Below are 12,791 nucleotides of genomic sequence, written 5' to 3'. Positions count from 1 at the left end.
ATTTGGCAGTATCCCAAGGTAGGTGACAAGGTCAGGATTTGAACGTGGGTCCAATGACTCCAAATCTAGCTCTCTTTCCCCTCTATCATGCCGGTTCCCCTACTTCTATTCCTTAGGATTTGGGAAGAGGAGAGAGCAAGGATTCCCCATAAGGCCATTGCTTACTGAAGCACTTATTAGAGCAGTAGCTCTGTTCATCTTTTTCCTGTTGTTTCAAGCAGCCAACATAAAATGTTTCAGAATGCTTTGTGTTGGTTGGCTTTTTTTTCCTGTCCAGACAACTTAAATACAAACAAATAAGCAACCCATTGTTGCTTTGGGAGCGATATTCACAGCCTTCCTGGTTCAATTGACTACAGATCGTTTGAGTAGGATCCTTATATTGAGCTTGTTCATTGTGCCTTCTCTAACATAAACGCTTCTGGTGGTAGGATTTTTGTTGCCGTAGGAAGTTTGTAGTGGATTTTTTTCCCTAATGATTTATTACTCAGGGTAAATGAATAGAATCCAGAATGTTAGAAAATGAATCAGGAATTGGCTACTAACATATTTCAGAGATCTACTCTTCCTGAAAAGATATTTACATTTCTTGTAGTTGGCTGGCTTATCCTTCCACTGAGGGAGATTTTACAGTTTCTTCGTAACCTCCACTGGAGTTCTGAAGAAGCAGTGGAATGTGGGCAGAGGGAAAAGGTGGATTGAGGCTGGTCTCAGAGTTATCTGTCCTTATTTTGAACTCTTTCTCTGGTTGGCTTATGAGCTTGAGTAAACCACTTCCAGCCTTTAGGTCCTAAGTTTCCTTATCTGAAAAATAAGGAGTTTGGACTAAATTATCTCCTCTAATTTTAAAATCCTACCATTCTAATTCAAAAACAAGTGTAAATTAAGGATGGAAGAACAATTTGTTGGCCAAATCAACCCTTGTGATTCAGAACTAGAACTGTTGGAAAGGTTTGTATCTGACTGTGTTCCATGCATTTGTGTCTTACAGGCTTATTTCCACCTGGGCATCAATGAAAAGCTAGGATTATCTGGAAGACCGGATAGGCCCATTGGCTGCCTTGGCACTTCAAAGGTCCTAAAAAAATACTAAACAAAACCCGTATGATCCCTTCTATAAAATATTGTTCATATTTCAATATGAATGTTTTTTAAATGACTTTGACTCGTCTTCCAACTATTCTCATATTACTTTAAGTGGTTGAACTAATTCTCTGAAGTCTTATTTTTTTCCCAAGTAAATCTGTGTTTGTTTTATGTTATATAATGGAAATTCTCTAGGAATAAAAAACACAGGACTAAAAATTATTTCTGGGCTTTTCTAGTCATCTCTTTACAGAAATATTTACTTAAACATAGGCTCTTTGAGCAGTATGGGAGATGGATTTACTTTAATTTTTTTTAAAAAATAGACTAACAAAGTTAAGGTTTTATTAATGCAAGATTTTCCATAGATTTTAAGCAGTCTACTGTTTTCTATGTGTTTTGCTTTCATTTTCACCTTTTAGAAGGAAGGACTTTAGGGTATTGTTTGTGTATCTTTATTTTTGTTAACATTTTTTTTCTATCCTTTTACAGATTTATCGAATTCTAGGCAAGACTGTGGTCTGTTACCCTATCATCTTTGACCTCAGTGATTTTTACATGTCTCAGGATGTGTTATTGCTGATTGATGATATTAAGGTATATTTGAAACAAAAATTTTCTTCACATAGTATCATTGTGATCACTATTCACCATCATTGTCATTATATCATTACAGAATATACTCTTCTGTGGACAGGACTAGGGCTAGGTCTCTTCCAAAGTAGGAGTCTTAAGAGAAAGAAAAAATGTATTTAACTCTGAAGTAATCAGAGAATCTCCTTTGAATTTGAGGACATCCAGTGGAATCATGTTAATGTATTTTTTTTTGTAATTATTCCTAATTTCAGACTGAATAAGAACTAAATAATTGTTTGAGTCATGTCAGTGGAATTTGAGGGTTTTTTTTCTTTATGAGGTATGTACAACTAACCCAGAATGGAATATTTGCAGTTAGCTAGTGTTTTCTCCCCACCATTTCTATTTATAGAGGAAAGAGTTAAAATACAGGATAACCAGCATATATCTGAAACTTGGTCCAGAAAGAAACTTCCAGTGTATTTCCTGGTGTAAGGACAGGTTCAGTTCAGTCTTCTACACTTTCTATGTCTGCAGCCTCAGCAATAAGCATAGAGAGAACTGATGTTTTGATTGAGAGCCAGCCTCCAAAACCCCACCAAGAGCTTCAGTCATCAAAGAAAGGTTCATTTATGTTCACAGTATTTACTAAGGTAGAAAAATAGGCATTCATGTAGGAATTTTTGAGCAGATGAGATTGAAATCAAAATGGTTTTATGAATAGTTTAGGTTAACCCTTTTATTTAGTTAAGCACTCCATCCCCCAAGCATTCCCATTAATGAATGAGTCATGACTTACGGGCTTTTGTTGGGTATTTCCACAGCACTGCTGTAATTGATTGTTAGTTATTTTGAATTCCTTTCAGCTATTGCACCCTTACATTTATTTGTCCTCGTATGTTTTGGTAGAATGCTTTGCAGTTCATTAAACAGTATTGGAAGATGCATGGCCGTCCACTATTCCTTGTTCTCATTCGGGAGGACAATATAAGGTACGGAGTTGAAAGAAAGGAAATGTGTATTTCTTGTCTCCCTATCCTGGATTGTCAAGTCTTTGAAGTCAGGCATCAAGTCTCATATTTCTTTATAATGCTTACAATACCTCACAGACTCTTTTATAAATAATAGCATCCCAGTAAATACTTGGGAGATGTCTGGTTGATCCCTGTGCCTATGGTCCTGACTCCATCTCTCTCTCTGTGGACGCTCTTCCTTGACAGTCAAATTCTGCTTCCTCTGTGAAACCTTGCTATATGTGTCTTTGGGAAATGGTCTCCCACCTTTTTTTATATCATTCTGTACTCATCTTATGTCCTTGTATTCTAATTTTTATGATGTTTATCTGTGTATTTGTTCGCTACTCATAGAATGATTGGGGACTACATAGTCTTTATCACTGTAGCTTTCCTAGTGTCTTTCACAATGCATTGTGCACATTAAGTGTTTATACATTTTTGTAAAGGAGATGAATAATATGTTTTATATTTTAAGTGCACTTCATTTATTTTAGAGGCAGCCGGTTCAACCCCATATTGGATATGCTGGCATCCTTTAAAAAAGGAATGGTTGGAGGAGTGAAGGTTCATGTTGATCGACTACAGGTATTTTTGGAAAATGTGAAGCACGCATATTTTTTATCATATAATCTCTTATAATTTTTAATCATTTTCCTAAGCATTTTTCTTTTCTTTTTGGTGTCTATAAATGCCATTGATTGTTGGAATGGAATATAAGAAATGGAATTTCTGCTTCTCTGGCAAGGGTTTTTTTTTCCCCCTCTGCCTTCCTTTCATACCTCCTCATACCACCCAAACCTAGTTCCTTATCACCTCCTAATGCATTTCTCCACCTCTGAATTATGGAATGGTCATATGAATCTTCCACACCATGTAGTCAGGCAGGAAATCTGTATATATTCTAAGATTTGCACAATTATAAGATATTCATAAGCCATACCAGGGAAAAAACATACAACTTTTTGAAGTTGAAAATTAAACTTGATGACTTGTTCTCTATTTGTTCTTTGTACTTGGTATTGTTTTAACATTCTTTACTACAATTTTTTTTTACAAAGTCAGACATGTTCATGCTTCCTTTTTTAGCATAAGATAGTATTCTGCTGATCTCACAGCCTTTGATGTTAACCAATTTCACTGCAATATTGAATCTGAAAAAATTCCATTTCCTTTAAATATTTAATAGTCCTCTCATATTTTGGAAGGTTTCCATTTCATTTGAGAGGAGATGTGTAAATTACAAAGACAACCAAAATCACTTTCTAGCAAGATAGGATCCTGGATCCTCATCATTTATTTGCCTTTCCTGCTTTTCGCTTTGCCTGATGTGGCATAGCAGAGAACAACAGAATTTGAGAGCTGCAAAGAACCTTTGTTTTTCTTACTCTTGACCCTTATGTGAAATTGGGAAGTCTCCTTTTGAATAGCTACATGATCACAGAGTCACAGGATGCCAAAACTGAAAGGGACCTTAGAGATGGCTTACAGCACTACAGAATTTGAGAGCTGGAAGGAGGCTCAGTGTAATCCCCACTCTGCGGTCATTCGTCCAGCCTCTGCTTGAAGCCCACGAAGGAGGAGCAACCCTCTGCTCCTCGAGACAGCATGGCTTATTTGTGAGGAAGTTCTTCCTGATATCAAGCCTAATTTTGCTTCTTTGCACCTTCCTCCCATTGCTTCTGGTTCCACATGAAAGCCTTTAAAGTGCTTGAAGAGAGCTGTCATCCCCTCCCCTCACCCTACACTGAGTCTTCTCTTCTTCAAGGTCAGCATGCTAATTCCTCCAGCCAGTCCATGGACAGAGAAGGAACTTGAGGCTCAAAGGAGGAAAAACACTTGCCCAAAATCATCAAAGTAGATAATAATAATAAGTAACATTATATAGTTCTATGTGCTAGGCACAAACCGTTTTTTACAATTATCTCATTTGATCCTCACGACAAACCTGGAAGGTAGGCGCTGTAATTATCAGCATTTTACAGAGGAGGAAACTGAGGCAAATGAGGGTTAAGTGACTTGCTGAGTGTCACACAAATAGTAAATGCCTGAGGCCAGATTTAAACTCAGGCCCTCCTGATTTCCAGGCTCATCACTTTATTCACTGTGCCACCTAGCTGCCTATTAACAAAGCTGGGATGAGAACCCAGGTCTCCTGATTCCTAGTATGGTGCTTTTCATATCATACCATGCTTTAGACTCATGTAATCATCTTTTTCATCAGCATAATTGATATGGCTTCCCATTCTCCTTTTAATTCCCACTTCAGTGTATGTAATTTTTTGCATCTTTAGTTGTGCCCCAGGGGATTCTCTAAGAGGAAAGAGAAGCCAGCAGTTTAATTTTTTTGAGTGACTTGTTTTTGATAAACTATTCAAGTAGTATAATATTGTAGAGTAAATGAAAACAAAATTGGTGTTTTTACTTTTTGCCTATCTCTTTATCAGACTAAAGATGATGAATTTTTTTTGTCTTTTTCAGCTATAGGAATGCAGTATTATATAGAACAAATTTACATGGATTGTGTGATTTCATTGCAATCAAAATCATAACAGTAAATACTGACTAAATTAATAACAAACTTAATATTTCTAATAGTTTCTAGATGGGAATCTCCACAAAGAACCAAAACTAATTTTTTTTTTAGTCCTAGGTTTTGGAGACAAGTTATAAAAACTGGTAGTTACTTATCGAACTGAGACCAAATAGCCATTTTCTACATAAAATTAGAACATGAGAGCATTTAGGTCAATAGCAAACAGCATTTAAAAATCAAAATGATCTTTCCTGTGTTCTTCTTGTAGTGACCACTTTAAGAATTTTATGTAGGAACGGGTTGTGAAATGTGAACCTATGTAAATGAGAGTTCTAATGATGGCCGCCTGGGGATAAGAGGGGGTGACAATGGTGTCCAAGAGGTGGAGAGGAGAGCAGATTTTGAAAGACTATTAAAAGATGGACCTCTGGGCTAAAGATGTAGAATGCAGAACACATTTTTAGACATGGGCCATGTTTTGAATTATTTTATTTGACTCTTATAAGGGAAGAATTCTCTTTGAGGCATTAGTGAGTTAGAGAGTAGTGATAAAGATAACAAAAAAAAATCATCAAAAAACATTAAAGAAGTACATAGAAGAAAACAAAAAAAATTCAAAAGGGAGCGCAAATAGGGCAATTTTGTTAATATGTTAAATTACACACACATAATATATATAATATATATAAATACATACATATATATACACATATACATATATACACATACTTTTTAAAAAAAATCCAAAGTATATATAACAGAAGTTAATCGTTTCATACACACTCCTCCTTTTCGTTATTCTTGGATTACTGAAATATCCATGTTTGTTGATGATTGTTAAGTTTATAATAAAAAAGGATACAAAAAATATTTCTGTTCTAAAACATTTTCTAAGTCATATGAAAGGTCACTATGCTAGTATTACTAATTATTTTTCCTCTTGTCTGCTGTCATTAATAATCAGTGGGAAGTATTTTTCAAGCATCTACTTTGTACATGACTCTATGGTGGATTTCCCAGTATGAGAAAAGTATAAGCAAAGATACTTAGCCAGTAGAAGCAACATTTTCATATACCTCATCCCTTCAATTCTGCCTGATTTATAACTCAAAGTCAAAAAGGAGAAAAAAGAGGAAATCTTATTTTTTATAACCATTCTGTCGCTTGACTGTTTTTTACTTCCTGTGTGGCCTTGGTGTAAGCCTTCTTTTCCTTTTGCAAAATGTTAGCCTAGATCAGGGGTGGGGAACCTGCGGCCTTGAGGCCACGTGGCCTCAAGGCCGCAGGTTCCCCACCCCTGTACTAGATGATCTCTAAAGTCCCTTCTAGTTCTAAATCCTGTGATCCTTTTGATTGAAGAGTAAACCGATTATTTAAGTAATAACCAGTGCCCTATTTGCTTATGTAATACTATATGTATTTTAATAATAAAAGTGAATTTGAGAAGGTCTTTAGAGTACTATATTTTGGAAACATGAATCAGAATATTTCCAAGTTTCTCTTTTAGTACTTCAAATTCAGACATTGTCATGAGCGTATAGTGTGATGGGGCTTCTGTTCCTCAGAAACCCAGGACATGTTTCCTCCTCCATGACTGGATGCCTCTTTCAGCTTCCAAATTACCATTACTTATCTTAGCTATTGGGTTCCACTCATCCCTAGGGCCCCTGTCAGGAAAAAAAATTATAGGGTTTTCCCTCCCACTCTTTCTGTAATTACCCAATAATTGCACACTGACTTCTTAGATGATCTTAAAAGGATTTATAATGAAGCACTATAGATTAAGTAGAGGACGGGATAATTAATTAATACTATTCAGTAAACATTTATTGACCATCAAGTATGTGTGAAACATTACAGTAGAAGAGAAACAAGGTTGGTTCACAGCTTATAAATGTTTTGGGGGGATTTTATTATAAGCTTAATGTTTATTAGGGAGAAAACACAGTAATATGACAGTTTAATTTTGTACCTTAGCTTCAGCTATTAGACATTTGATGAACTCTGCTTATCTCCCTTGCTTCAATATCAGCTCAGTTTTAGTTCCATTGCCATGGAATTGTTTGTCTAGCATTGCTACTTGTAGCCTTCTAGAATTTACTTCTACAGTAATGGCCTAGACATCCCAGGTTAAGTTGATAGCTTTCTTTCTTATAATCTTCTTTTCTCACTCTCCTCTCCCCTCTCTCTGCCCCCAATTATTTATCCTGGACTACCTCATGTTATGGCCTGGAAAAACCTCCCCATATGCTTCTTTTTCCTTCTTCTCCCTGGAAAAAAAAAGACAATCCACAAAACTTCCAGTTAGAACCAAACTTCCCTATTTTTGTCCCTAATTACCTTTCCTTGGATTTTGACCTTACAGTATTTCATCACAACCTGAAAGTCTCCATGTTTTGGTCCCATTGGAAGTTGTGTGCCTTCTTGCCTCATCTCCATTGGAGGATACTTGTTCCCTTGCTTCACCTATAGTCTATCCTACTTCCTTTAGAAAGATACTAACTGACGTGACTTTTGGCCTAATTCGCCCTTAAGCAACTTGTCTGTGCCCTTGTACCTTGGGTCCACGATAAACTCTCCTGAGCCTGGATTGCTACATCTTTGATCAATGGTTGGATTACCTTTTGGTTCTAAATTTATTCCCTGATTGTCCTGTCCCTGGCTTTCTACATCCCCTGGCTGAGCTAATCTAACAGACATATTTGATAGCAAGAGAGATTATCCCCTTTTTTCTTTGGCCTCATGAAGAGATCAAGTCACTTCTTTATTTTAAAGTTACCAGTCACTGACCCTGCTTGGACCCCTTGGTTCTGGGGATGTAGCTTGAATATTATGGTTCTAACAGTAATGACAATAATAGAACTTTACATGGATATGTAATATTATCTATATCTTCTCATTCCCCTCCTCCCAAATGGTGAATACTTTAGAGAAAGAAAAGTGATAAAAAATCACTTTAGGTTCACATTCTCTCTCCTTTACTCATAACTAAGTCTCAGTTAGCTGGCAATGTCCCAGTAGTAACACAGATAACTGAAGTCATATTCATTCACAGAATCATCTTTGGTTATCAGTTACTATTTCCTTCACCATAATATCTTCTAACAAGCAGAAACAATTCACCGTTTTGAGTTTCGTAGCATTTAATTTGGATGTCTAATGAAAGTTCAAAAGCCAGCTGTGAGTTTTTAGGAAAATAAAGAAGAGTTTAGATAATCCACACACTGGACCTCATTAATGGAAACTTGAAAGTAATCTGTTGTTGGGTAATAACAACAAAAAGATTATTGCCTTGTTCAAAACACAGATCTAGATCAAACCTATGTGCCCTGTGCATGTAAGACCTCTCAGATTTTATTCAGTCATTTTTCAGTCATCTTCATGACCCCATTTGGGGTTTTCTTGGCAAAGATACTAGTGTGGTTTGCCATTTCCTTTTCCAGTTCACTTTACAAATGGGAAACTGAGGCAAACAGGGTTAAGTGACTTGCCCTGGGTCACACAGCTCGTAAGAATCTAAGCCTGGATTTGAATTCATGAAGAGGAGTCTTCCTGCCTCTTGGTATGGCACCCTATCCATTGTGCCACCTAACTGCCCAGTTTCTCAGATAGTGCTTATTGTTTTGTTTTTTGATTGAATTGAATTGAATTTTGATTGAATTGGCTTCGTGTAGTTGAAAACAAAATTAAAGCATACGTATTGTCTATGACATTAAAAAAACAACAACCACCCTGCATTACATTATCTTTTTAGGGGCAGTATAAGATTTAGTGCTTGTAAAGCCAGGAGAACACTAAAATGTAATAAAATTCATCCTATGGCCTGTGTTACAATTTATTATGGCATAAGCACTATGTACATTTTTATTTCATTTTTTCTGGTTTTGCTGTTTACTAATACCAACCTTATTGTTTGTACAACACTAGTTAAGAAGAATTGACTTTAGTCTAATTTTTTTCTCCATACCCTCTATTTCAGACTTTGATATCAGGAGCTGTCGTTGAACAACTTGACTTTCTAAGAATCAGTGACACGGAAGAGTAAGTGCCGTGTGGAATAGCCGATCATTGTGTTTCTTGAGGCATTGATAAACTATATGAAATTTTACATTTTTTCTCTTATTTCATAGGCTTCCAGAATTTAAGAGTTTTGAAGAGCTAGAACTTCCCAAGCATTTTAAAGTCAAAAGACAAACCAGTACTCCCAGTGCTCCTGAACTGGAGCAGCAACCAGACATATCAGTTATGGAGTGGAAAAACAAACCCACCCATGAAATTCTTCAAAAACTAAGTGTAAGGAGATTTAGTAACCCTGAGTGAGATCAGGAAACCCGTCCCTCCTGTGTGTTCTTTCTGTGCTTTTCCTTTGTTACCTCAGAGGGCATCAAAATTAACCAAAGAGCTTAAGAATTATTTATTACGGGTTCTAGCACTAGGCCTTGTATATTATCATCATCATCATCATCATCATCATCATCATCATCATCATCATCATCATCATCATCATTTTAACTGGAATTAATGTAATGCTCTAAGCTTTACAAAGCATTTTACATAAATCTTTTGATTTGCTGACATCGTGGATGCTATTGTATGTTAAACCTGTTTTTTACTGGTCCTTGAGGTTAGACCTAGGAACAATGAATGGAGGTTGTAGGAGGAGATTTTTGGCTTAATATGAAGATAAATTTAGAATTCCTACTTATTCTTTAAAGGCTAACTCAAGTTTTACCTCTTCTGGGAAGCCTTTCCCAGTTGTTAATAATTCTTCTCCTCTGACCTCACAAAGTACTTTGAACTGTACCTTTCTAATGTGCCTATCATATAATATTGTGTATCATGGTTTATATTTTTATGCCTTTATCCCCCTGTTAAACTCTAAGCTCTGTAAGAGTAGAAACCTGTCCTTTTCTAAGCTTTATAGCTCTGAATAGTTTTCAGAAAATGGAAGTTTAACAAATGTTTATTGAGTGAATGAATAATCTCATGTATTCCTCACAGCAGCCTTGTGATGGGGGAGGGAAAGAAGTAAGGAGAAAGGGATAGAGAAGGATAATATTTCAGATTCCTTCTACTCCTGAGATACCATGTTGCCAACACTAGTGCTCATTTCTTTTCAGTTACGAATAGTCATTTATCTTTTTTCTAGGACTGCAATTGTCTAGCAAGCCAAGCTATCCTATTGGGTATACTGATTAAAAGAGAAGGTCCTCATTTCATCACTAAGGAAGGTAGGTATATAGAATACGGGAAAAGGGTTTTTTTTTTTAAATAAACTAGGAAGTATTTGTCCAGTGTACTCTGAAGGAATGTGAATAATGGACACACACTGAAGAAGTCGCAGTTATTTTCCTCTCCATTAAGACAGTTTTTGCTTTAAATGGAAAGTGCATATTCATCGCCTCTAGAGTGGAATGAGCTGTTAAATGTATGAACTGCTAAATTGTTTTCATGCAGTGTTGGGTGATTGTAATTCTGAGCACGGGGTTTTGAGGTTTTTGGTTGTTTTTTTTCTTGTGGTGATAATACACTTAATCTTCTACATTAGAATGGAGCTGGAGACAAGGTTTCTGCCCATGCATGTTAGCCTCAAATGGCTCAGCAGTTGCATATTGACAGTTTTGTTTTCGGTGTTATTTTCCCTTGTATTTTAAGATTGGAATCAAATTGAGTTGTCTATAAAAATTAATCCTTTTTTGTTCTGAAGTCGAATTTGGAATGAAATATGGCTTTTAATGAAATTGCAGTCCAAAACTGAATTAAAAGGGTGATAAATAATAAATCATTTCTAATCATGTCCATGTGATGGTCTGCACTAACCTAAGAAGCCTCCAAATACATTTGAATGTATTCGGCCAATGTCCTGGAATGTTTATGTTCTAAGCCAATATTTATTTTCATTATTTTGAAACATTTAATACATTTAAATACTTTACATCCAATGTCAAAAATCTGTCAAAAGATAACACAAAAGTCTGGGCACAGTTAACAAAATCGGTCTTGCTGTTCTAAAAATTCTTCACAGGAGGGGCTAAATATGGTGTGACTAAACATGGAACTTGGGCTAATGTTCTAAGGAAGAAATGAATATTATTCAAAACTTTAATACCTCCTGTCTGCATCACAGGATGATTGATTATGAGGATCAAATAATATACTCTGTTGAAAATTGGAAAGTGATATACAAAAAGTAATATTTTATCAAATAATATTGATTAAGGATCCCATTTATACAAAATTTTTATGTTCTTGGTTACTAATTAAAAGGATGTTTTTAAAAACTGGTGTCTTAAGTTTCTCCTGTCATTACTGCCAATCAGTAGGAGATAACGTGTTTATTATCTCTTCATCATAACATGTAAATTGAAGACTGATTTCTTAGTTGGATTCCATCCTCAGCCAAAATTATTACAGAACAACCTGTAAATGACTCACCTTCACAACAACTATAAACAAAAACCATATGGTTCTAATTGTTGTGCATAATCATCTGTGAAAACAGAAGTGTAAACAGATGCTCAACTGATGAATTTGCTTATTTTTCTTATTTGCTCTGGACATTGCCAAAAAGATGTGTTTTTATCTAGAAGATATGTTTAGTTTGTTGTGGGCCTTTTTTAACCTTTCATTTATTAGGCGTCTGGAACTTCACATGACCACTATAACTGTGTTCATGATTAGAGAACATGTATGGGAAATAGTTTATAAATGTTGCCCATATAAGCTGTTAGGATATTTTCCCAACACTCATTCTCACTTATGAATCCTGGGTCCCAGAGCAAGCTAATATCTTCTCATAAGAGTTCAAGGGATGACATGAGGACTTAGGGTTGATTCTCTCCCAAGATTATTGTATGACAATTTAGTCAGCCAATCTTAAGTACTTTTTAGAAACAGGTCTTTTCTAAGGTGATAAAGTAAGAACATTTTGTGCAAAACATCCTTTCTCCCCTCTTCTCCAAAAAGTGTGCAATGCTTTTCCATGAGTTTATATAGAATCCCTTGGAAAGTGGAATTGAACTTAAAGAACACACAGGGCACAGCTTTTGATTGATGAAAGGGTTTTTTTTTTTTATCCCATTCATGGGTAATTTAAGAAGTTCCCTCCCCCACCCCAGAATAATGAATCTGTATCTATCCTGTCCTTGGCTCCCAAAGCAGACCTTGCAATCAACTGATATGGGGATGCCACTAGGAATCTTAAGTAAGGATGGGAAGTAAAAAATCCTCTGGACTCTGCCAAGCTTAGAAAGTCTTCCTCATGACAGAGGACTCAGCCTTGTCCCAGGTTCCTCCCAGCTCCCACCTCCCCTTGGTGGTTCCTCTTTTAAAGTGGGATGGGAAACCACACTTGCTCCAATTTTTGGAGTTTTCTAAACCAACTCAATACTTTTACATAGGACCAAAGGTAGTAACAAAGCCCCAAGCCAATTGGAACAGCCTTTCTATCTAGTGTCTTCATCAAATGACTTTAAAAGACTTTTTGCACTTGGTCTAAAGCCTAAAATTAAAACTGATTGGACATTTTCCACTTACTTTAAGTAGCATGGGGTGACTTCATTGAATAGATATCAATCAAA

General features: G+C 36.0%; 1 protein-coding gene across 5 annotated transcripts in view; it reads left to right on the top strand.

Moving 5' to 3' along the window:
• PHKB (phosphorylase kinase regulatory subunit beta) overlaps window positions 1-12,791 on the top strand; it is a 242,117-nt gene that overhangs the window by 191,931 nt on the left and 37,395 nt on the right. For all 5 annotated transcript variants that reach the window (XM_020985103.2, XM_020985102.2, XM_078150090.1 and 2 more), the window contains 7 exons: window positions 992-1,075; window positions 1,579-1,683; window positions 2,572-2,654; window positions 3,173-3,263; window positions 9,191-9,252; window positions 9,342-9,504; window positions 10,361-10,442. In XM_020985103.2, the coding sequence (XP_020840762.1) occupies window positions 992-1,075; window positions 1,579-1,683; window positions 2,572-2,654; window positions 3,173-3,263; window positions 9,191-9,252; window positions 9,342-9,504; window positions 10,361-10,442 (670 nt within the window). The remainder of the gene's footprint in view (window positions 1-991; window positions 1,076-1,578; window positions 1,684-2,571; window positions 2,655-3,172; window positions 3,264-9,190; window positions 9,253-9,341; window positions 9,505-10,360; window positions 10,443-12,791) is intronic.

Source organism: Phascolarctos cinereus, unplaced genomic scaffold (assembly GCF_003287225.1).
Source record: "Phascolarctos cinereus isolate Bilbo 61053 unplaced genomic scaffold, phaCin_HiC Scaffold_2;HRSCAF=192, whole genome shotgun sequence".
In the NCBI taxonomy this organism is placed as follows: domain Eukaryota; kingdom Metazoa; phylum Chordata; class Mammalia; order Diprotodontia; family Phascolarctidae; genus Phascolarctos; species Phascolarctos cinereus.
The sequence above is the reverse complement of the archived record's forward strand: the minus strand, read 5'-3'. Positions and strand labels throughout refer to the sequence as shown.